Source organism: Juglans microcarpa x Juglans regia, chromosome 2D, assembly GCF_004785595.1.
Source record: "Juglans microcarpa x Juglans regia isolate MS1-56 chromosome 2D, Jm3101_v1.0, whole genome shotgun sequence".
NCBI lineage: Eukaryota > Viridiplantae > Streptophyta > Magnoliopsida > Fagales > Juglandaceae > Juglans > Juglans microcarpa x Juglans regia.
In genome coordinates, this window is record NC_054596.1 from 16,352,511 (window position 1) to 16,378,456 (window position 25,946).

Sequence of the window (25,946 nt, forward strand, 5' to 3'; positions counted from 1 at the left end):
GTTCAGAATTGGGCTTCAAGTAGGTTCCTCAAGGCCATAAATACGCCACTACCGCCATGGGCTACGATTGTTTTTGGAGGGTTGGGAGCCTTTTTTCACTCCTTGAATTCATTAGAACAGTGCTACGTATTCATGCAACAATATTATATGTAGTGAGTATCAATATCATTTTATCATGTTTTTTTTTTTTTTTTCAATTTGAATTCCAAATTTTAAATTTTTATAATTTTCAATAATTGACACTATATAATTATGTAAATAAAAGAGTAATACTAGAGAGAAGCCATTGTAGCAGCGAACAATTTGCATTCACTGCATGGCTGCTTCTAGTTGATTATTCCCAACAGTCATTTGAGGAGATGTGTGGTCTAGATGATGACACATCATGTATGCAAAATAGATGTTCTTAATAATAATTTTTATCTATATTTATTTATTTTTTAATATTTGAAACAGAATTACACTAGAGGTAAAAGTGAGCCGTCACTTTTTATGGCGGAGTAGCAGCACCATTTTCTTCTTTATTATTAGGTACTTTTTAAAAATACGGATGGAGTGATCCTCTATTCTTTTAAATAATGTCGTATTATTAAAATTGCTTACATAACTAACATTATTTTTCTGATAAGGTGTCTAATTCGCTGCTCAAAACAATCACTCAGCTTCTAGAATAAATGTTAGATTTATACAAATTTTTTTTTATAAAAATACGTTAAATCTATTTTATAATAATAAATATTTTGTAATCTAACATATTAAATCAAGATATATTAATTTATAATTTTTTATAAGTAATATAAAAATTAAAATAAATATATATTTCTTCCTAAGTTTAAGTAAAATATATATATTGACCAAATATTTACTTTCTAACACATCTAGCATATCATAACACAATCTTTTCAGAGGTTTGTAAAGAAAATTCATCAAGTGTTAAAAGGCACTTCTTTGAATAAGCTCTCTGATGTTTGGAGTACTACTATAATTTTTTTTTTTTTTTTTTTTTTAATGTTTAATGCCAAATTTAACTGGTTTCTATAGGAGTTGCAGGCACACATAACTGGGGTATATCAAACCTTTGTTACATTCCAAGATAACTGTTTTAAGTGATGCATTGTCTCATAAATTACACATTACCAATTCCTAGAAATATAACCTCCTTCAGAAAACATTAGCACCATTACACTACAGTTACCATCTTAACAAGGATCAGATAGACAATAAAATGAAACTTGTATATATAGATGAGCATATAGAAAAGGCAGGCTCAAAATGGTGTAGCAATTCCACTCCTCGTTTCTGTAGGGCTGTATAAAGCAGACCTGTTCCTAGGTCGATTCTCCTCCAACTGCTTCACGACTTCATCCATTGTAGGTCTAACTGAAGCCACTGGAGCACAGCAACCCATTGCAAGCTTCAATGCATGAACCAAACCCTCTTCCATTGGACTCCTGATTCCCTTTAAGACTTCCACATCAAAAACCTCCATTGTTGTCTCCTCCAAAACTGCCACTTTCACCATTGAAGGTAAATCAACAAATTCCCCGCTTCTTCCATTTTTTCCAGGTTTCTTTCCTATCAAAATTTCCAATAAAAATATCCCATATGCATAGACATCTGTCCTAGAATTGCATTTCTTCATTCTTTGAAGCTCTGGTGCTTTGTAACCGTCAGTTTTTGCAAGTGCCACCATTTCATCAGCTATGGCTGGGACCATTAGCTTGTCGAGCCCAAACTCAGTGAGCCTTGCAACAAAAAACTCGTCTACAAGAACATTTTTGGACCTCACATTTCCATGAGTAATGGGTACCTCAAGACCTGTATGAAGATATGATAGTCCTCTGGCTATACCCAATGCAATCTTGTGCCTTCGAGCCCAGTTCAGCACTGGCTTTCCTGCTCTAGTTTCTGTAGCCAACCATAACAGATAAAATGACAGTTTGGTGAACTATCATGAGGGCTCAAAATTTGCAAAGAAAATGATAGAGAAGCACCCAGGTAAACTATGCACCAACTTAGATGGCTTCTTAAATCAGTCTCACTTATTCTCTTTTAATTTTGATTGTATGTCTAAACAAGTAATGGAGAGCTTTTAAGTTCGGGTGTTTGTGCTTGTATATTTAGACAATCATGCACAAGTGTTGCTCTTGTATACGTTATGTGTACTTGGGTATGCCTATTCTCATTAATAAAATTCTTCTTTACTGATCAAAAATAAAAAGTTTGGGTGTTTATGAGGACTGGAACTTGCAACTCATTTCTCCATTGCACATAAGTTGTGGCTTGCTGCATCTTGCAAACTCATATTTGAAACTTACATATCACCGTGACAGTAGGCTCTCATGAGTTTTGACAGTGACTAGGCATAAGTAATGAGAAAGGACACAGTGGATCAAAAGGTATTGCTTCACCCTCCAGGTCTACATTAATCTCATGACCGAGCCTGAGGGCAGCTCCTGTCCTGAAAATTCAGTTTTCAGGAATGTTATGAGAATGGAAGTTCTGGTCCACTTCCATTATTTAGGTAGGGTTTTTACTAGTTTGTGAGGCATGGGTTGAGAAAGGTCTATCAATCCCTACTTGAGGCTGAAGACAACTCGTAGGAAGGTTCTTGCCTCCTTGGAGTTTTAGCACCCAAGATTTTATTCTTTGGTTATCATGTAGCATAACAGGTATCCCTATGGTCGGTTTAAAAGTAAAAATCTTCTTCTTTTTTTTTTTAATAAGAAATTTCAGAAAATTCATTTTGTAATGTTTTCCAATGCCAGTGGAACTTTTCAATACATAACTCTATGCTCTTCTTCATCCTAATCTTTGCCATCCCTAGTTGCACTTGGCGATATGGCACATCCAAGTGGATGCCACTTCAGTGGTTGATATAAGAAGTTTCTTGAAATGTGACACATCATTATGTGCATTGGGGATGACTAGGTTCAGAATAAATAGTATTGTTCCATAGCCAGATAGCCAAGGACTGTTAATGATGTAACTTCTTGGGTGCTCGTGTTATCTTCTCAAACCCGACTTGGGGGGTAAGATATGAACAATGATGGGAATTAAGTTTTCATCAAACGAGGATTCACTCTTTGATAGGGTTTATTTACTAAATCAATACAGTGATGTTAACTTTTCTACTTCACAGTGATGACGAGCTACAGTTATTCCATATCTGAATGAGATACAGGATGAATAACAAGCAGAGGAAAGCACAGAAGAAAAAAAGTACATACCGTGTAAAAGATCATGGAGGGTTCTGTGAGGAAGATAGTCATAAATGAGGAGTTTTTCCCCTCGCTTCCCGTGATAGAAAGCTCTCAATGGAATCAAATTCTCATGGCGAATCTTTCCCAGTTGCTTTATCACCGGTAAACATGAACTCCTATCTTTGCAACTACCTTCCCTCAACAATCTCAAAGCAATGGTCCCTCCATCGGAAAGCTTTGCCTTATAAACGGTTCCATAGCTCGTCTTCTCCAGAACTTGCCCGGTTGCATTCAACACATCCTCTAACGTCAAATGCTCTCCACCTTGAAACAAAATAAGCTTGCCTTCACCACCACCACCACCAACACCAACACCAACGCCTACATCACCATCACCATCACCATCTTCAATGTCTTCTCCTTCCTCAAATTCATCTCCACTCTCTCCCCTACTCTTCCGCTTCTTATTTTGCACATACCCAATCAACAGTGAAGCCAAAACCACTGCTCCAGTCATCAAACCAATCACAATGCCGGCAATTGCGCCCGGGCTCAATCCAGAACTTCCACCACAACTTTTCAAAGGTAATCCACAAAGCCCCGGATTATTTCCCTCAAACACCTCCACACCATATTTTGATTCTCCAAAAGCGGGCAAGGCCCCACTAAAATTATTGTGGGAAAGATTCAATTTCTCAAGGTTTAGTCCAGATAAACTCTGTGGAATTGAACCAGAAAATATATTATTCCCAAGATCAAGCTCTTTAAGCCCAAGGAACCTGGTTATGAATTCGGGAAAATTCCCAGTAAGATTGTTGTTACCCAAATCCAAGACCTGTAAATTCTTGCACGTAGAGTTCGGTAATGCAGGTTCAGGGACTGACCCAGACAGTGAATTACCATGAAGCCTAAGAGAAACAAGTCCATCACACAAGTTCCAGAGAGACGGTGCTAAAGCCCCACTCAACAAGTTGTTACCCAAATCAATTTCAGAGAGTGAAGAGCTATAGCCAAGCTCAAGAGGGATTGTTCCACTCAGTGAGTTGAAGTTAAGGAAGAGACTTTGAAGCATGGAAAACTCACCCAGCTCTCTGGGCAGTGAACCGGTGAGATTAGCAGAGGGAAGCTGAAAGGAGAGAAGGTGCAGAGATGGGTCTTTGAAGAGAGAGAGGTTGTTCCATTGTGGGGAATAGATGTGAGTACAGAGCAAAAGAGAGCCATTGGAGAATACCCATTTGAGCCCTCTCCATTGGCACAAAGGTAGAGAAGAATTCCATGAAGATAGCAAAAGGTTCTCAGTGTTACCTTGCAATGAAGCTCTGATCTTTCCCAAGAGAAGCTCAACATCTGGAGAAGCGGAAGACAAAGAAGCAGACTCAGCGTGTGTTGAGCCTGCGGTGAAGAAGACAAGCAGGAAGAAGAAGAAAATGTATGGACTCAAAAGGTTCAGAAGCGCCATCGATGAAGCTGGAGAGAGAGAGAGAGAGCAGAGGTGGTGAGCGTCGTGGTGGTGTATACCTCAAAAGAGGTTCTCTTTTTCTTGGGAAAGCTGACAGAGTGTTGACTGTGAGTAATCTGATACTCTAATAATGTTTACGGTCATGATTTTGAGAATGCAGCTCATACTATATTGCAAGTGTGAGCATCCTCCTCGTTGGTCCTACACCGTTTGATGTTACAAAAACAGTAACCAAGGACTTTAACGATGATTCCCACAGTGGCAAATTAGGGAAGAGGTTGCACCTAAACCCTCACAGACAGGTTGCCATCATAAATAACTTATTGCTCTTGCTTTTATACTATTTTTTCCTGCACGCTCACCTTCGAAATTGCAGTTTTGCATTCTTTGAGGAAGAAACGCTTGCACTGCAGAACGACACCGAGACGTGTCTTTTCAAGACAAGGATTGAGGGATTATCACAGGTGCATTTGACACTTGGTCCTCCAATGTTTTTATTACCATACACGTGTTGTTGATCTTTGACCCCTGACGTCTGATCAGACACCTGTGATAGCGGATGATGGGTGTGTGCTTGTCTTGATGCACCGTGATATATATTATTTGTGGGTCTTGGTGGGGACCTTGTGCTTCTGGGTCAGAGTATAAAGAAAGAGTGCAAACCTAAAGAAGAAGAAGAAAAGATATGAATCTGTGAATGTATGTTCCACAGCCAGTAAGCTCTCTCTCAGACGTGAAGGAGAGGGTCATTGAGTGTGAGAATGGAGGTGGATAAAGTAAGGACTTTAAAGTTTAAAGGTGTTGTTCACGTGGAGTGAGATCCAGCTATCTATCCGGTGGGTCTCACTTTAGGGTTAGCAAATATCCTTTTCAACAAAGTTCAGCAATTATTATTTTTGTTTCATTATTTTCTCATTTAAATGATTTGGTTCTCTCTCTTTTTTTTTTTTTTTTTTTTTTGTGGTTCAATCAAAGTAGAGCATAGGAGAGACCCAAGTTGCAAAATCTAGCACTTAAGATTTGTTTGGATTGTTGCTAATTTGATATCAGCTTTTAAGAGACTTGTCAAAAGGAAAAAGACAGAGACTTTTAAGAGAGACTTGCCTGTACTCTAAGCGAAATCAATGTACAAAAAATTGACCGTTACAACTAATGATATTCATACAATTTTTTTTTTTACTATTTATTCTATAATTAATTAGTATAAAAATGTCATTTTTTTAAAAAAGATTGAAGACCGCCATTTGGATTAAGAAATGATCTGACATTATAAACAATTTAACATTTTTAAATATCAAAATAATAATAATATTTAAATAATATTTTATTCAACTCATTTTAAACCATTTTATCTCATTCTATCATATCTTTCAATCCAAATAGGCCGTAATATGATAATGTATCTTCATTAAAAATATCAAAATTATTATTTAAATTTTAAATTTAATATATAAAAAGAACAGTAAAAAATATTATGAGTGTATTATGACTCAAAAAGTTGTGGAGTTTGGATCCGGAGAATAAAAGTGGTTGGTATTTGAGGAAGTGAGACCCGATTAGAGCCCAGCACATAACATGTTGCTTGGCAGTTCACTGTGCAGACTCACGCCAGCATATGCAATCATTTCTTTCCTTAATCCTCTAACAAGATTCTCCTCACTCCTCCTTTTTATCATGATCTTTGACCTTTCTGTGCTCTGTTCTTGGTTTAAATGTTTCAAAGTGGAAAGAGAGAATTTTTTCTCACCCAACTCATATAATTTAGATTACTGCTAAATTTATAAATAAATTATATAAAAATAATTTTATAAATTAACGTTTTATCTGATTAGTTAAATTTATTTTATGATAAAAATAATTTTATAATCAAACAAATTATATTAAATCACGTCAATTTGTAGAATTACTTTTATGTAATCTCTTTGTAACAAAAATATTTTTTTTTTAATTTATAGATTACACTATAATAATAGAAGAGGCAAATAGGATTTTAGTTCATTTCTAATTAAAAGATTAATGAAAAAATATGTAAAAATAGGTAATACAACGTAATTTCAATCTATAAAGTTTGAGGATACAATATATTTGTATTAATCATTTGGATATAAAATACCAAACAAAAAATGCATTGTTTTCCTAAATAACAAAAATTCAGCTGAGTACCTTTTTTTTTTTTTTCTCTATGCATGGGAAGGACTATATAAACAGGGGGTTTTGCACTTGATATTCTCATTGTTTCAACCAAATTTATTTACCCTTCAAGGCGCAGCAGAACTGCAGTTTATCCTCAAAAGATAGTCGAATATACAGCCAACACCAAAAATCTTTCTAACCAGATGCCACTGCACTGCCTACGGTTTTTCAGCAACTATTTCATGGTATTGCATGGCATGCCTGCCATCCAATGTTTTGGAGTGAGCAAAAAGCAAACACCATAAGATCCCTGAACACTCTGTCAATGCTTTCATATATATATATATATATATATATATATATATATATATATAGATGCCACATATGGACCTGGAAAGCCGCTTTCCTTGAGAGAGTAGATCATTCCATTGTCTGTAGATGTCCTGGCATCCACTCAACACCCTTTTCTAGTGTCATTTGGGGTAACAGCTTTCTAGCATTTTAGGAGGACAATCAAAAGAGAGATTATGTTAAGAGTCTCATTTATGCATAGAGAGGACACTCGGATTTACCAACATTTCTTTCACCAGAAGCATATTGGCATTGAACTTTGTTCAGCATGGTAGAAACATGCTGATTACTTTATTGGTTTTGTCCCCAACAACATTATTTCTAAATGATGTATTTACCAAACTATTATTTAGATCATCACTCCAGAATTGTGGACAACAACTTGGTCAAAGGAAGTTACTTCATGTCTTATATCTATATGGTCTCAAACCACATTTACTGTAGAAGAAGGTTCCGTTTGGATACAGAAATACTTTCAATCCATCTCATCTCATCATTATAACTTTTTCAAATTTCTATATAAAATATAATAAACAATTCAAAATTTTCAAATCCTAAAACAATAATAATATTAAAAAATAATATTTAATATTTTAACAATATTTTATTCAACTCATCTAAAACCATCTCATCTCACAATCCAAGCAATCCCTTAAGATCAGTAGCCTTGAAGCACCGCTGCTAAAACCAATTAACCAACCTTATTGGTGGTAGTTAACATAATCGTGCGGTGTAACATTGGTGGGAAAATGGTGCAATTTGTAACAAATTACACATTCCAACTACCAGAACTGACAAATAACACCTGTCTGATTTTTACCAAAAAAGAAAACAATATCTTTAAGAAGATATCATTGTGCATTGTAAGATATCAAACTCTTGTATAACTGTGATACATCCACCAAATGAATACAAACAGGGCTCAGCATTGAAGAAATAGGATATTTAAATGCATTTGTATGACTTTGTTTTTCCTAAAATTTTGATTCATTCATATTTACAACTGCACCAGAGGCTGCCAATTATGCACCTATAATTGAAAAATTACCAATAATCCCCACATGAACAAGACCCATCCTCAAAATGGTGAAAGCGCTTCCGGTCACGCACAATAATCTTGCGTTTATAAATTTTTGAGATTAGTTTCATTGACGAGTGACAGTCTTCACAGACACGTAGGTTCTTAACTATCCGAAGTGGCGAATGAGGGCTTGTACTGATTAAGCCAAAGGCAACTGCAATCTTCTCGCTGTGATAGTGTAAGGCACCTTCTTTCTCTTCTTCATCCATGTTGAGCAAGACTTGTGCAGTGTTTGGTCTATAGCCTATCAACTTCAATTGGTTAGAAATTTCCTCCAACATGGCAAGTATTTCTTTGGCTCTATGATGGGAGTCATCTTCTACCAGAAACTCATGAATTTCTCCATCAAGCTCAATCCAACTGCACCCAGGGTCTTTCTGTATGTCCATCTTCTTCATTGTCAACCTCACCTCTGCAACTGACTCCCAATTTCCTGAAGAGGCATAAATATTTGAGAGAGCCACGTAGGATCCACTATCATTAGGAGCCATATCCATCAGCTTTTCTGCTACTCGTTTTCCCATCTCCATGTTTCCATACATCTTACATGCACCAAGCAAGGCCTTCCATATCACATCATCAGGCTTAATTGGTATGTTTAATATAAGCTTTTCAGCTTCTTCTAAAAGTCCAGCACGACCGAATAGATCAACCATACACCCGTAATGATCAATTCTAGCTTCTAAACCAACTACCTTAACCATGTGGTTGAAAAAGTACTTTCCCTCGTCCACCAAGCCAGCATGGCTACATGCACTCAGCACCCCAATATAAGTAACATCACTAGGTGTAACTCCAGCTCTGTCCATCCTTGAAAAATAATCAATCGCATCATTTGCTTTCCCATGCATTGCAAGCCCCCCGATCACTGCACTCCAAGTGATTGCGTTCTTTTTCGGCAACCTCTCAAAAACTTGAAGCGCCTCCTCAATGCTCCCACACTTTGAATACATATCAACCAAAGCAGAACCAAGCACATCATCAATGTCAATCTCTTTCTTCTCTGCATACAAGTGAACCCATTTCCCCAGTTCAAGTGCTCCAAGACGTGAAATCGCCGGCAGAACACTAACCAATGTCACATAATTTGGGTATACATCTTCCATCTGCATCTCACGAAACATCTCTATTGCCTCCTTAAAAAACCCATTCTGCGCATAGCCGGATATCATCACATTCCAAGACACCACACTTCTTTGAGGCATTCTATCAAACAACTCCCTAACAGCACCAAACATCCCAAGTCTCACATACCCATCAACCATAACATTCCACAAAACTACCATACCCTCATCCCTTCTCTTATTCGTCATAACTGCATCCCCTTTACCAAATTCAATCACATTCCTATGGAACAATACATGGGCATCCTCGATAATCCCACACATTACATACAACCTAACAAGATTGCTAACCACAAACTCATCACTATCCAATCCATACTTCACAACCAGCCCATGAACTTGCTTCCCTTCTCTAATCCTCGCCGTTCGAGCACAGACTTTCAACACAGAAGGAAACGTAAACTGATTGGGTTGCACAAAACCATCACAAACCATTCGACAGAACAAAAAAAAGGCCCCAATAGATTGTCATCATCATTGCTCTCAGAAAGACCTCTGATTATGGTGTTCCACGAAAAGCAATTGGGTTGGCGCATCTGGTCGAAAACCTTCCGTGCGTATTCGACATTGCGGTCATTTGAAAGCGCACAGAATCTGAGGACTTCAGCTGCGGCCAGAGGGTCGTGGATTTGGGCGGTCTTGATCATGTGGGCATGGACTTGCTTTAGGTCTCTGATGGTTTTGCAGAGTGTGATCTGTGGGAACAATGAGGATGGGTGAAGAGGAGAAATTGTGGGCTTGCAGATTGTGGAATTCATGGGGGTGAGGCTGAGACTCTGCGATTTAGAAGAAAAGAGACTGAACTTTGTGGATTGGATTTTCTGTTGAAGTCGAAGACGTGGGAGCTGAGATAACTACTATTACAACTGTGACTACCATTTCAATCGTCTAACGCCACGTCAACTTGTCATCTCCAAAGTTTTAATCTTCTATTTTATGTGTATATATATATATATATATATAAAAGAAAAAATATTGGCATAGCCCACTGTTTAGGATCATCCAAAACACATTATAGTAAAATGATCCAAAACACTCGCAACAAAACCCGCTTCCCTCTTATTCAAAATTCATTTTTACTTCCTCTCCTCACCACCCGTGTTGCCCAAGACCTCCCGCCCCTCGCCCATCCTCAAACATTGATTGTCGAGGTGCCGTCAATTGACGAGATGGCAGTAGCCAGTCGATAGTCTGGTGGTGCAGATTTGGCCGTGAGGGAGAGAAGACCCGTGAGGGAGAGGGCATGTGAGGGAGAGAGAAACGGTCGGCAATCAGTGTGGGCTAGGGAAGGAGGGTATGGCCGAGGGGTGGACATCTAGCGTGCTCGTGGGCGGCAACACGTTGTTGTAGGTGGCGGAGTGTGAGTCGCGACTGTGTGCGTGGGGTTGGGCTATGGGCATGCGTGCGGAGGAGTTACGAGCCTCGGGCTAGGGGAGAAGGACAGGCTCAGTGGTGGTGGTCGGTGGTTACAGTGGGAGGCCGACACCACATATTAGAATATCTTCCTTATTTTAATTTTTAATTATTATTTTTTTACAAAAAATACTACTCATCATCCTAAACCGCACATCTTACATATTTTAACCTTTTTTGCTTTCTATAAATAACTTTCAAAAGAAAAGTGCATGGGATGATGGGAGGAACCCAAGTGAATAATGAGTCAACGACTCCAGATCCGGGAGAGAGAGGACTAGCTTTTTATGTGACCATGTTATGTGCTTCAATGCACAATCCTAGGAATGACATAGCAGCCTGCTGGTCAAGTTAGATACATCATTCCCAAAAGCAAACGGGCAAGGGATAAAGGATACCTGTAACGGATAACATATCGATATGTGCATGGCACTCTACACACTAGACGCATGGAAAGTTTGGTGTAATTTCCCCATACAGCCACTTGAACGCAAAAAGAAGCTAAAACATGGCGTCGTGTTAAAGGGAAGGCTTCCTCCAAGATTAGATAATGGAGTAGAGGCAGGGCTCAACCAGAAGGAGAACTTGAAAACACTGCAAGTTCTATAAAGCAATACAGAACTCTAGAAGATTGGGCCAATGTAAAGGACCATCTTATTTACAACATAATATACAAAACAAAATGAAATACTTTACTTTGTTTTTCTTCTCAGTGCATAACCACAACTTTCATGCAAAAATCATAGCCTGTGTAAATTGAATCATTGAGAGTCAGCTTAAAAGTCTCATTGGTGTTACTTGTACTTTTCCATTATTCTTCTCGCTTCTTCTAGGGTAGTGTCATCTGTAGAGGTGGTGCCTCCACCCCCTCTTGGCCCGTCATCTCTATTGAAGGCAATGAATATAAAATATACAAGTCCCATGGTGGCCTGCAATCATATGGTGCTTTATTCCTTGCGTTTAAAATAAAATACTGAAAAAAACTTTAGAAACACATAATGTAATCACTTTAAACTTTGAAAAATGCACCCCACCCCTTTTCCCCTTTCTTTTCCTTCCGTCACAAAAAAAAGTGAACCATTGAGCACAGAGAAATAGACAGCATACCAGCACAAAGAAAGCTGTAGACAAGAAAGACGAGAGTACAAACAACGTAGCGGCAAGTGCAGCTACTGTGACAGAAATCCTTGCAATTGGTCTTGGTACAGAATCCTAGAACCAAAAAAATGTTGAAAAAATATGAGAACAAAGTGCTGCCACAATGAAGAATAACAGTAGGTCTAGATCATACACAAAAACAGCCAATAAGTTTGATAGGGTAGACTTGGAAAGGAAACAATATAAACTTACAGGCACCAGATTGGTTCCTGCCTCGATTCCATCCTTCCCAACCTTCCACACTGTTTGAAGAGCTATTTCACAGAACCAAAATGGAAGTTAGTACAATCAAAACATAAACTCAACAATCGATATTTTGTTTACTTCAAGTGCAGGATATCGTCAACTCATGAACAGAAAGCTAGCCCAATTGTCGACTCTGATTTAGAGTGACCCACAAGAAATTCAATGCTGGCATCGAATCCTTTTAGTATAACCGAATACATCACATTAGATCTGAATAAATCAATGAAACATACAGTAAACAAACCAAGCCCAAGATCATAAGATGGGCTTTTTGGACGAAAGCATATTATATCAAGCTCAAAGTTACTTTAAAACTGGCTCTTACCAAGATGTCATCCTTTCATGGTGTCATGCTAAAGCCCCATGATTCATGAAAGAAGAAGGGCCATCCAAGAAACTAGGCTGATATCATGAGAGAAATATTATTCAAAATAGAGTCTTTAAGTCCTTTGAATTCTATATTCTCCTCATGTGGATGGATAGGGCTAAACCTAATTAAGGGCTATGATTTTGGTTTTAGGGTTTAACCTCTTACAAGTAGAAGTTATGGCAGCTGTCCAAGGATATCTGACCTTTCACTATCAACACAAATTCCCTCTAGCTTCTATATTCTTCTGAAAACTGCACCATTTCTATACTCATCAGGATGAAACCTAGTGGTCAAAGAGCAATCTTTGGATGAGCTGCTGACTCAAAAGTCTTGGGTTAAGTTCACATTTGCAATTGTAGATGGTGATTTGTGACCTTGATACATGATTTTGGCGGGTGGATTGGAGTATCCAGATTTTACTCCCCGGGGATGGATTTGAGGGGCCTTGCTCTTGTGAGGTTCCATGTCATCCAAAAAATAAAAAATTCTTACCATTTACTTGATTAAGCACCCAAAAAGAGGTTTTTCCTTTATTCTCCTTCAAGAAACCTCAATTCCAAATAAATCTAATTACAACACTATTTCATCATGCTCCCAACTATGTCAGAACATTAGAGGGGTGGGGAAATCTATGCAATTGGTTATAAAACTGAAAAAAGGTCGCCCTCCATAATTCCATGGATTCTAGAAAGTCCAGAAGCGAAGAGGGTAGGAAACAATTATAATAGATCCTTTACAAGAGAACCTAGAATGCTTAAGAAACTTGGAAGCAAAAACTCTGTCACAACATTCAGGTGGAACAAAATATTTTTTCATCGGTAATCTATTTGAGCAAGCAAGAAATCCTACATGGCAATCTGCTTGTTATAAACAAGAGAAATTCCATCAGTTGGGATATCTAATAGAATGACAATAAGAGCTTCAAATGCAGGGGAGTATAATCTCCTTATCTAATGTGAACGTACTTTTAATACTTGGTAGCATTTAAACTCTAGCATAAAGCTCTCCTGAGCACTATCTTATGTTATTCATATGAATGTTTTCAAAAGTACATAAGAAAAAGACCAAAACGATCCTGATTAAGAGCATAGTTTCAATAACAATGGTGTAACTCAAAATGAAAACTAAAAAACTAATGATAATTAGTCATTTAGTCAATATGTACAATTGAGGCTGTGCTTTAAGAGAGAGTTTGAATACAGCAATTGGCAAGAAGCTAAAAAAACCCAGAATGCTTGCAGAAAGAAGAAAGAAGACAACTCTGATTTCAGCAGTATGCTGTTCCTTGGGGAATGGTAGGTTTTATTCAGAAATTGCAAGATATCATACACCTCATTCAACCATTCAGGTTAAATTTCTCAAGGTAATCAAGTTGCCCCAAATTAGAACAATGCTTCAACAATTCTATTACAGGGGTTTCTAACATTACCGTGTATCTTCGAAAGGTTGTGTAAGATTATTTTGTGTATCATGAACATCCAAGGCGGTGTCATTATTAATTTTTATATTCAAAAAAGGAACTTAATGCAAAACCATTCATCTATAGGCAACCGGACTAGCAAGTCTCGTTTCAATTCAACCTTGCCTCAGAAGCTGGGTAAACATCTTATTTCAACGATTAAAACCTCATTTTAATAGCAAAAAACCATAAAATATAATGGCATTTTCTAGTTCCACACGTTTTTATTTTTCTCCACTCCAGTAAAGATAGGAATCTCAATAAACAATGCCACAATCAAATGATAATTTTCTTTTGATATTAAGTTGCGAAGTTCTCTTAATTTTATCCCAAATTATCCCTACAAACCAGTCCACTAGTAATTCTTTTCTATTCTTTATCAAAAAACAGACAATTACATTCATAATTAACCAAAATACCGCAAACAAAGATAGGATCATTACTCAGCCACGTTGGAGCAAATTCGAAAAACATTGTTAGCAAGCAAACACAGAGAACCCAGCGAAGCTAACCTTTCAAGAAATTAGACTGCGCAGCGAAGACAGCGAATGATGAGCGAGATTTCTGGGTTCTAAGATGGATGCTTGAGAGCAAAGATTGTTTCTTTGACTTCAAAAAATATTCGGAGGAAAGGAACTGAGACTGGGTGAGACGCAGGGCTTGATTTTTGTAACATTTTGGAGTGCGCGGTGAAATGAAGCACATACTATGGAAAATAGCTGAGGAAGCCATGTTTGCAGAACTTTACTTCATCAAACACGCTGCTACAATATACATAAGGTGATTTGGAATTCAGACACCGTATCCGTTTCTCTGAACCTCACAAAGCTTTGAGGCTTTGAGACGGTAGGGCCCATAGGAGGATACCCGACCCGGCCCGAATTTTGGAAAAGGGTTCTCTCAATTGGGTTAGAAATGACGTTTTTTTTTTGTTTTTGTTTTTTTTGTTTTCAGTCATATATAAGTTTACATGTCAGGTTTTGCATGATATTTTATTTAATTGACTTAACCTATGTCATATTAACTGATGTGATTAGAAATTATAAAATCTAGGAGGCAGAATGTCAAGTATGTTTCGTTAAGAAGTATTTTGAGAAATTTTTTAGAATTTTTCTTTGAAAGATTTTGAGATACATTTTTATTGGATTCGTGAAATTATACAGAGAAATTCAAGTAAAAGCTTTTCGAAATATGCTTTATATTAAAGTTTGTGAAACTGTGTAGATCAAATTGAAAAGTTGTTATAAATATAATTCTTTTAAAGTAGTATTTTTTTAGACTTGGTAAAATCGGTTTTTATTTTTGTGTTTCTTTTACATTGAAACATAAGAAAATGATCAAATGAAAAATTAGAGTGAAAGATATTTGAATTGAAGTAATTTTTTATTTTTACGAAAATTGGGAAACAAAACATGGCCGATCAATGATATTTTTGAATTAATTTTTAACTGTAAAACTAGGCGCTGAATTGATAGTTTAGATAAAGCAAGATAGGAGAAGGATCCAAATGACACTTCTGTCCCTCTCTCTCTCTCTAAAAAAAACCCTCCAAACCCAGATCTAGTTTTTTCGCCGAAGAGGAGGGGAGACCTCGGCCTCCTTCTCACTCACCTTCTCTTCTTTTTTCATATATCCACTTTGTCCATAAAGTTAGTTATCATTTGTTAGTTGTTTTGCTTCCTCTAAGATCGAGAAAGATAGATTTGCAGTTTTAGGCAATATTCGAGAGATACGCAAGGCACGAGAACGCTCCCAAGCCACAAATCTTTTGGAGAGAAGTGGTGGTTTCGCAAAAATCACTGCGAGTGGGCCTCATGCGCCGCTGACAACCGCGCATGGGCCTCACATGCCACTCTTTCAAACTATAATCCGTCCATTTTCACCTCTATCTTAATGCTTTCCTTATCGTTTTCCTTACTGCTTTTATCAGATTTTGTTAGGATACTCTTATATGTAAAGTGTTTAGTAAAATATTTGAACAACCACAAGATTTGTGCGATGACATATAACGCAAAGGAGTTCAGATTTTTTAACTAACTTTTTATTATAAGAGTTGCCCTATTTGACCACAGGATCGTGAAGACGAGGTAGAGGAATTTCTCAATAGCCACTTCAAGACAAAATGCAGTCATCACCATGGCCTATGATCATGGAACTACAATCCCCTCTCGGATTGTATAAAAACTGCCACTTTTTGCGGCTCCATCTTAGCAGGGATCTCAAATTGTATAAAAATCGTCACTTTGTGCTGCTTTGTCTTAGCAGGGTAGGGTAGGAAAAATTGATTTGTTTCCAAGGTCTATTTCTTTTTCTTTTTCCATAGTACGAAATTGGTTGAGCATGGGTCTTTGCTAGGGTCCCCCTAGCCCTTACTCATGTATTTTTCTATCCCTTAATTATAATTTATCGAGCTTACTTAGAAAAAATGAAAAAAGCAAGACAGTAAGATCATTGATTTTAGAATTGAAAAATCCGTCGGTCTGCACGGTTTAGGCACAAAATCGACACCAACCTACCAGACATTTTGAGTAGCCCAAACCAACAAAATTAATTGAAGGGAGGGTAGAGAACCGATCGGTTTGGTGTCGGCTGAGTTGCAGTCTCTTCATTAGTTTAGGTCATTGGTGATGGCCGACGATGATGATTTGGGAGCGAAAAATATTAAACTTTAATATTCAAACTTATTGAGACAATGACGGGTGACAGAGACGGCATGATGCGAGAAGTAGCTTGTGGGACCGCTGGTTTGGAGATTTGGGCTATTGGTGGAATGTATGGAGGGAAAGCTTACAATGAGAGAATTATTAAGGAGAGGGATATGGGGGATTCAAAATCCAGTCAAAGAATGGAGAAGCAGAAAGGGAGGGTGATTAGGGCTTCAACTCTAACCAAATGGTAGGGCATTTTACTTAATTTTTTTTTTTTTTGTTACTCTTCATCTTAAGAGCATCCTCATTTGATTCCCCATATGGGATATATCCCTATAATTTGGGGATAAATTTAGGGTTTTGGTGAAAAACCCCTCCCCATTGGATTCCCCATTTTGTGGTTTAACTTTACGGCTTCTACAGTCGTTCCCCATATATGGGGAACGACTGTAGATTCCCATAGCATTTCAGCTTCCCTTCCATCCCACGTCTTCTTCTCTCTCGGCGTTGACCCCTCCCTCGAAACACCAACGATCGCAACTCCTCTCCATCGGCAGATTTTGTAAGTTTTGATTTTAGTTTCTTAAAAATTTTGTGACTTTGATTCGCAACACCAAATCAAAGCAGCCCCTCTCTTTGATTTTTGAAAAAAATTTCTCACTTCATACCTCTCTCATTCTCTGTTTCTTTCTTCTCTTTTTTCTTCCTCCTGATGGAGATAAACCAATTTGGTGCTCTGCATCGGCGATCTCTTCGCTATTTGGCTGCCGAGAATATTTCTTTACTTTCAGATTGGTTCAATTTTGCTGAATTTTTTGTCACTCTCTTTTAGTCATTCTCATTTTGGGCTTTGTATAGATGAAAACCAGTTCTCATTTTGACCTTGCGTTGCCATTGATTTGTCTGTATTTTGGTTGGTTGTGTTGAGTGTTTGGCTACCGAGAAAATTTTGATGTTTCGTAGATTTTTTTTAATTACTATGTATAGATGTTTTTCTTTCACTTTCTATGAGATGTGACTTTCAGACTTATGTGGTTGTGAAATTTGTTTTGTGTTACGGTCGAAGCTGATATTTCCAATTTTGGTCTCATTTTTCTCTCCGTTGTTTGGTTGTTGTGAAAATTCAGTTTGATTTGTCTCTCATTTTCCTTCATGGACTGTAGTGCTCGTGATCTTTTTCTGAGTAGAACTTTCTTATTACACTCTGTGCTTCAAAAGTTATTGTTTGCTCTCGAGTTTGTTTGCTTAAATCCAGTTCGTTTGCTCAATTTTTTCTCTTCAACCGAGAACTTAATATTTTTTTATCAAAATCATGATTGTGGAGAATGGAAAAGAATAAGAAATTGGTTGAATTGACAAAAGTAAATCGGACATTTAAAAAGAAAAGATACATATTTACACTTAGGAACTTTGTTGGATAACAAATTACAAAATCAAAGATTTTTCCAGAAAAGGCAATGGACGTTCGGGTGGGGTTTTGCAGCCATTCGATGTGAATGGCTCCTTGCTTACCCATGCTGTCAATATTTCTACCATTCTGAGCCCTATTTATTTCTTTATTCTCAAAATTTTATGGGGAATCTAATGAGAATGCTCTTATTTAACATTATTGTGATTTGCATGCTGTTTGGTTGTTGTGGCGTGCGAATATGTGAATTGGTTAGTTTTGTGCAATTGCTTTTTGCTGTGCCATTCTTTTGTGTTATTTTGTGATAGAAAAGTAATGTGTAAATTAAACCCCCTTGGCTGTGATGATGGCAACACGTGGTGGGGATATAGGAAATTTATGGTCATTTCCTCAATGGCTAGGTAACCCGGACGACCAATAAGTAGTGGCAACCGGTTGTTTAGCCATGAGAGGGTGGCCAAATTTCGTAGATGTCACCATTCAGTTCTTGAGCCAACGATGCAAAAACCCCAAAAAGGAAGCGGATCAGTGCATTATGAAGATGGACGTTAGTGCCATGCTACAACGGTTATATTTTGAGGACCTGCAAAGGGAAATCATGGTGAGATGCAATGATCTTGCACATTTGGATTGATAAAAAATTAGAAATTTTTTCAGAGTTTATTTCTTTCTTTTCTGTTTCAAACAAAAATGTATGACAATATTATTGATACTAAGACAGTTTAATTTTTATTTTGATTGTCTAAACTTAAATGTCAAACAAGGAAATTGGCCATTACAATTTCAAGAACTATTACAGATGCACGCTCAAATATAACCACTACTAACATGAAGGAAATACGAAATTACCGTAATTAACTCAAATATTATCACTACTAAAATGGCTGGAAAAAAAAATCAGAGATTATGCGACATGTCTACTATTGGAAAAATAATAACTATTGATATTCAATTAGATCTGCTTGGAGCTGATGATGTACCGAGCTGTCTCTAATATGATGATGACGTTGGATGAAGTCCGTAAGCTCAGTTGTATGATTGCGCGACAGTTCCAAAACTTCATCATCAAGTTGATCATACTCAATGTCATGACCCTCACTATCATCACACTCATATTCAATGATCATATTATGTAGAATAACACATGCTTTTATTATATTTTTTCGTTCATTGACTTTGAACATTCGGGAAAGTCCACGAATGATTGCAAATCGTTGTTGAAGTACCCTGAATGCACGTTTGACATCTTTTCTTGCGGATTTTTGTGCTTTCACAAAATTTTTCTTCTTATTCCCTTGTGGTGATGGAATCGTCTTCACAAAAGTTTGTCACTTTGGATAAATAACATCCGCAAGGTAATATCCCATAGTGTACTCATTGCCATTGATTGTGTAATTGACTGGAGGAGCACGCTCTTGGGCAAATTCTATGAAAATAGAAGATCTCTCTAGCACATTAATGCCGTTGTGTGAACCAGACATACCAAAAAATACATATCATATCCAGAGATCATATGAAGCAGCTGCTTCTAAAATAATAGTTGGTTCACGAATGTGGCCGGATTACATACCTTTCCAGGCTACGGGACAATTTTTTCACTTCCAATGCATGCAGTCAATGCTTCCCAGCATTTTTGGGGATCCCTGTTGTTTATCAACCGCAAGCAATCGAGCAATATCATTGACATTTGGTGACCGCAAGTATGATTATGAAAAAATACTTACTATTGTCTCAGAGAATTTTTTAAGGCTCTCCATTACGGTGCTTTCACCAATACGTATGTATTCATCCATAAAATCTCCAGTAACCCCATATGCCAACATTCTAAGTGATGCGGTTATCTTTTGCATAGAAGATAAACCAAGTCTTTCGACACTATCTCTTCTTTGGATGAAGTACGGCTTGTAAAACTTTACCTCATTTAGAATACGGAGAAATAGAGGATGACTCATCTAAAATCTCCTTCGAAATAAATTCGAGGGATATACTGGATTTTCTGTAAAATAATCGCGAAATAGACATTTGTGCCCTTGAATATGATCACGCCGAATGAACTTAAGGCGTTGACGATTGCCACGATGTCTCGATGACTGTCCATTGGTCTCGTCATTAAGAACAATATCCAACTCATTTTCAGAGAATAAGTATGTGAGCAATTTGCGAAAGAAGGTACGAGTAATTTGATGAAGGGAGTGAGATATTAGGAGAGACTGTTGAATTTCGAATCTTTAGATCAAATGAGACTTGAGTTTGTGAGAATTTGAATACAAGCACAATGCGTATTTATAGAGAAAAAAGTTACCGTTACGTATAGGACAAAAAATGTTACCGTTTGAGAGAAGACAAAAAAAGTTACCGTTAGAGAAAAGACAAAAAATATTACCGTTGGAGGCAGGAGTTCAAAATATTACCGTTGGATGTAGGAGTTCAAAATGTTACCATTAGAAAATGCACATATTAAAAAAAATTACTATTTTTTATAATACGGATATCGGTTTGAAAAAATAATATTGTATTCGGTAGTCAAAATCGTATAAGTATTTAGTAGAATGTGATATTTGAAAAGAATATAATAAGACAAAAGAGTTGGTAGTTAAGATTGTAAATGGAAGCGAGAGAAAAAAATAATAAATAAATAATAGAGAAATATTATTTAATAGAATAGAGATAGGGATGGAGAATGAGATGAAGAAGATTTTTAAAAGATGAGTCAAATTTAGGGAAAAATTATAGGGAATGCACTTTTTAGTTAAATTATAGGAAAAATTATGGAGAATCCAATGAGGGTGCTTTAAACAACATCATTTAACTTACTTAAGTTAAACATTTAATTTACTTAAGTTAAACAGTATGTTAAATGGCGTCGATTTATATAAGCATATAAAAAGCTATAAACATATATAATCGGATTCACCAGTTTGAACCCTATGCAAACCGAGAATTGAATTGATTGGATGTTATGAACCTGCTAGGCAACTCTAATAAACATGGAACAATAAAATGGAAATAGATGAGAAGGAAACATATGATATAATCATATATTCATCATTGTGCTTTTAGATGATAATAGGTATTCGAGGTACCTTGCCTCTAGATGAAAACCTCAAGTTTCAACAGAAAATTCTAGAATAATCCTCCCCTCTCAGCTCATGTCCCTTTTTATATTTTCCTCAGCCTGTGACTAACAAACTCCACTCACAAACACTGACGTAACATTCCCAAATAATAGAAATTGAACATGAAAATAAACCTACTGCATATCAAATCAACTTATCAAAACGACCCGTTCCAATAAGAGCTCCATTAAACGGTGCGCTCTAGTTAACTTCATAGTGCTGCTGCTGCTACATTACTATTCCTTTATTCCTTGCACCCAAAATGACCTCGTTCGACCAATTTCTTATTTCAGTTCAGAACTAACTCCTCTCTTCTATCGAGCTAAGTTTCCTTTCTTCCTGCCACCCCAAGATCCTAATAATCTCCTCCCATTCAAGAACCTTGTCCTCAAGGTTAAGAACATTAGTGTAATTGGCCCTTGGTAGAACACATCATAAAACCAATCACCCCACTTGGGTATGTTAGCACCAGGGTCATGCATTGTTGACAGATCCTTAGATATCTTGCGACAGTTTGCCCAAAATGTCCTCAATCTTGTGCGTGTGAAGCCATATACATTCTGCTCGAGTACACACAACTTCCCAAGTGGTGTTGAAGAGTTATCCACGATTTTGTCATCTTTAGAATCTTTGGACCCAAGTTCATCTTGGTCTAACCTACATAACAATTGTTTAATTTTTCTAGTAAGATTGCGTTTGGATGTTAAACTGAGTTGAGATAATAAAATATTGTTAAAATATTATTTTTAATATTATTATTATTTTGAAATTTGAAAAAATTGAATTATTTATTATATTTTGTGTTAAAATTTAAAAAAATTATAATAATTAGTTGAATTTAATTTAATTTTCAAACGTACCCTAACTGCATCTCTCGTTCATTGACCTCAATCCCTTCATCTCTTTTTTTTTTACAGAAGACACTTTTATCGTAATTATCAATGCAAGCTACAGTGGGATCTAGAGCACTAGCACCTTCCACATTGTCTAGAATTGACTTAGGAGATGTATTCAATATGTTTGGATCCAAGTATGGCTTATGTGCCTCTCCTATACTTGAAAACCAGAGTGTACCCTGTCTTTTATAAAACAAAATGTAGGCCTCCTAAAATTCAATTAGGAGTTTCTTTTGGTTAGCCTGCTCTTCACTGTACTTCACTTTGAGACCTTCACCCAAAATGATTTTCATTTGTACGTAGTGATTGTAAAGCCGAGAGAGGTTGTGAGGCCTCTTTTTCTTCAGTTACTTGTTGACTGTTAGACTGTATTTAAATGTTAAACTGAGTTGAGTTGAATTGAAATGATAAAATATTATTAAAATATTATTTTTTAATATTATTATTATTTTAAAATTTAAAAAAGTTAAATTATTTATTATATTTTATATTAAAATTTAAAAAAAATTATAATGATGAATTGATATGGAATGAGCAACCAAACGTGTCTCTTCAGGAAATTCCTCAACTGACAATGACGAGCTCTCCCTGAGTAAATTTCTCGACAGTAGTCGACTTAAATTCCTGCTCTAAACTTCTTGAGGGGCTCTCACGAATTTCTATTTGAAACAACACATAAATGACAGAGTGACACCTTTTGAGTTCCAGTGTTCTCTCGTTGAGCCAAGAGAGGAAGAGGGAGCTCTGGATCGGCGTTGAGCAGAGACTGAGAGGGAGCTTCCATCCTGGAACTTCCAAAATGCTCAATCGTGGTATAAAGCCAGATCTGGCCTTCGAAGGTAAGGGTAAGGCTAGCAGCGGTTCGGCGAGTGGCGACGCTTTCTCTGTGGGTCTGTTGCTACACAGCCACCAGCGATTCCACCCCATACTGCTGCACCACGGCTAGGGTTTGGCCCTCTTCAAGTTGCCTTTCGACGACGACGAGGAGCTTCTAGTCGAAGGATGAATCTCCAGAGTAATGGTCTTCTTTGTTTGAGTTGTCATGGAGATCTCGTTTTTAAATTCTTCCCGTCCTTTAATAGAGAACTGAGCACCAATTACGTCTTCTCCCTTTTCATTTTCTTGGCCTAACTCACCAACCCATAACTTTCGTTCAAAATTCTTTAAGCAAACAGCAGAATGACCAGCATATGCTCCACTGACCCACTTCTCTATGGTCCCAAAACCACCCAATCGGCCACGAATTTTGGATATTACAACGAAATCACCACTCCCACGGCCACCATCACCTCTAAGTCCACCACATCCAACTCCAGATGTAGCATGTGGATCTTCAGTGAGGAGCGGGTTGGAGTAGAACTACGCCACTACGCCCTTGAGGATCTCATGATCGATTGATGGAAATATCTTCTCACCGTAGTTAAGCCCCAGTATGGCAGTATTCTGACAATGACATGTCACTAGCATAAGTATTTCGACGACGGTGACGAGGGGTTGAGCAAGACCGGGTGGAAGGGAGACAAGGCGAGCTACTTGGGCTTGTAGGAAGAGTATCTTCGCAGGGCTTAGGTCTTCTACTATCTCCCTGTGTGACTGGTTCAAGGTCTCCTCTGCCTTCAAAATGTCAGATGAGTTAAATAAGGAGAGGGTTTTCTTGTGCTGAGCTACGGGACCGATCTTCTTTGGGGTCTGAAATTTCTGCAGAAATATCAAAATGTTTCTGCGGGGGAGGGGGTAGATCGTACGGTGTGGACAAGAGGGGTGAGGGATTGCCGCGAGTTGAAGAGAATAGTGGAAATGGAAGAGGGTGGGTGATGGTCATGAGAAAACTATGACGATTTAGCTGAGGATTTACCTGGCAAGAGTTCACCATGGCCAAATAGACCCAAATTCTCCCAAGCCGACATATAAACAGAGACTGAGAGTTGCCTTTTGGCCAAGGGGGATGCCATACGAGTTGTGGCCAATTGTTTGGGATCCTTTCCATGGGGGAAATTTTCCCAGCAGAGGGTTGTTTCGCTTCTCTCCTGGAGATGACAGCCTCCATGGGCTTAAATGGTTGTTTGCTTTTCTTCAACGAAGGAAGAGGGAAATTCTTTCTAGCTTGTTCGTCTTCTTCTTGCAAGGCACTAAGCTGTTGTTCTCTAAGAAATTCTTCTAGAATTTCTCCACTATGATGAGAATCGGCGCCCTTAGAGGCAGGAGATAAACCCCTTGTTTCCTTTGAAGTTTTTGATTTTTCACCGCAAAAAATAAAACTCTCTTCTGTAACTTCTGATTCTTTCTTTCCTCTTGCCGGATCTGTAACCCCTTTCTTCCCTTCCTTTAATTCTACAAAACCCTTTTCTTTACCTTCTCTCGAAAAATCTGCTGATTTTTGTTTCATCAACATTTCAATCATACCATTCCGATGGAATATTTTGCTGCTTTGCCAACCAGTTAAGCAGCATATCCGTTAATTCGTTCAAACAGTGATGAAGCTCCTGAAGACTTTCCTCTTGAGAATTTAGAATTTCTTACTGCTCGAATATTGTGACTTCCATCATGGACCGTCGGATCTCATATACCACTTGTTATGAACTTGCTTGTTAACTCTAATAAAAATGGTACAATAAAATGGAAAGAGTAATGCTACAGATCAGCCCCTATTCACGGCTGATTCGTAGCACATCTTACGTGTCACGATTTAACTACTTTTTTTTTTTTTGAAAACTCGCTCACCCGTTCCTCCCCCTCTCCTTCTCGTTTCTCTCTTCTCAGCCGTGTCGCCGTCGCAACCCAGATATGCCGTCGCCATCGATTCGGCCTCCCACCGCAGCCACCGACCACCACCATCGAGCTTGTCCTCCTCCCCCAGCCCAAGGCCAATTGCTCCTCCACACGCACGCTTATAGCTCAACCCCACGCACCCACGTTGCGGCTCACATTCCGCCACCTATAGCCGCGTGTCGCTGCTCATGAGCACGCAGGACGTTCACCCCTCGGCCATACCCTCCTTCCCCAGCCCACACCGACTGCCAACACCGGCCGTTTCTCTCTACCTCATGGCCAAATCTGCACCGTCGGCCGCCATCTCGACAATCGACGACACGTCGGCAGTTGACATCGGAGGATGGGCGAGGGGCAGGAGGCCTTGGGCAAGGGGGGGAGGCCTTGGGACACGGGTTTGGGGAGAAAAAATAAAAATAAAAATTGAAATGAGAGGGAAGTGGGTTTTGTTGGGGGTGTTTTTGGTTATTTTACTATGGTGTGTTTTGGATGATCCAAACAGTGGGCTGATGGCAATACTTTTTCAAATGGAAATGGATGTGAAGGAAATAAATGATAGAATCATATATTCATCATTGTTCTTGAAGATGATAATGGGTATTTGAGGTACTTGCCTCCAGATGAAAACCACAAATTTCAACAGAAAATTCCAGAATAAACCTCCCCGCTCAACTCACATCCTTTTTTATATTTCTCTCAGCCTGTGACTAACGAACTTCACTCACAGACACTGACGTAACATTCCCAAATAACAGAAATTGAAAATGAAAATAAACCTACTACATATCAAATTTACTTATGAAAACGACTCTTTCCAATAAGAGCTCCATTAAACGGTGTGCTTCAGTTAGTTTCGTGCTGCTGCTGCTGCTACGTTTCTCTTCCTTTATTCCCTATGCCCAAAACGACTTCGTTCGATCAATTTCTTATTTCAGTTTAGAACAAACCCCTCTCCTCTGTCGAGCTCAAGTTTCCTTTCTTCTTACCACCCCAAGCTCCTAACATTGGACCACTGGTCGACCAAATCGATTTCCACCTCATTGGATGGCTAGTCGACCGATTCTCTCTTGATTTCAACATCTGGTAGCCGATTCTGGCTGATTCTAACCGGT

General features: G+C 37.9%; 3 protein-coding genes across 4 annotated transcripts; all 3 read right to left on the reverse strand.

Annotated features, from left to right (window-relative positions):
- Positions 1–1,061: 1,061 nt before the first annotated feature.
- LOC121248577 (putative kinase-like protein TMKL1) lies at positions 1,062–5,144 on the reverse strand. Its single transcript, XM_041147071.1, has 2 exons — positions 3,231–5,144; positions 1,062–1,908 (listed from the first exon to the last, which is right to left on the reverse strand). The coding sequence occupies exons 1-2, from the start codon at positions 4,660–4,662 to the stop codon at positions 1,268–1,270; spliced, it is 2,073 nt and encodes a 690-aa protein (XP_041003005.1). The 5' UTR covers positions 4,663–5,144; the 3' UTR covers positions 1,062–1,267.
- Positions 5,145–8,090: 2,946 nt separating this feature from the next.
- Positions 8,091–10,243, reverse strand: LOC121248578 (pentatricopeptide repeat-containing protein At5g48910-like). Its single transcript, XM_041147072.1, is given in 2 exon segments — positions 8,091–9,807; positions 9,810–10,243. Coding segments are annotated over 2 exon segments (1,917 nt in total). The 5' UTR covers positions 10,110–10,243; the 3' UTR covers positions 8,091–8,190.
- A 1,122-nt stretch (positions 10,244–11,365) lies between these two features.
- LOC121248579 lies at positions 11,366–14,812 on the reverse strand. 2 transcript variants are annotated; one of them, XM_041147074.1, is made up of 4 exons: positions 14,510–14,811; positions 12,115–12,176; positions 11,872–11,976; positions 11,366–11,693 (listed from the first exon to the last, which is right to left on the reverse strand). In XM_041147074.1, exons 1-4 carry the CDS (start codon positions 14,727–14,729, stop codon positions 11,559–11,561), a joined length of 522 nt encoding a protein of 173 aa, XP_041003008.1. In that variant the 5' UTR covers positions 14,730–14,811; the 3' UTR covers positions 11,366–11,558. The 2 variants fall into 2 exon arrangements, with proteins under 2 accessions (XP_041003008.1, XP_041003009.1); XM_041147075.1 differs by having other exon boundaries at positions 11,581–11,717; positions 14,510–14,812.
- Positions 14,813–25,946: the final 11,134 nt, after the last annotated feature.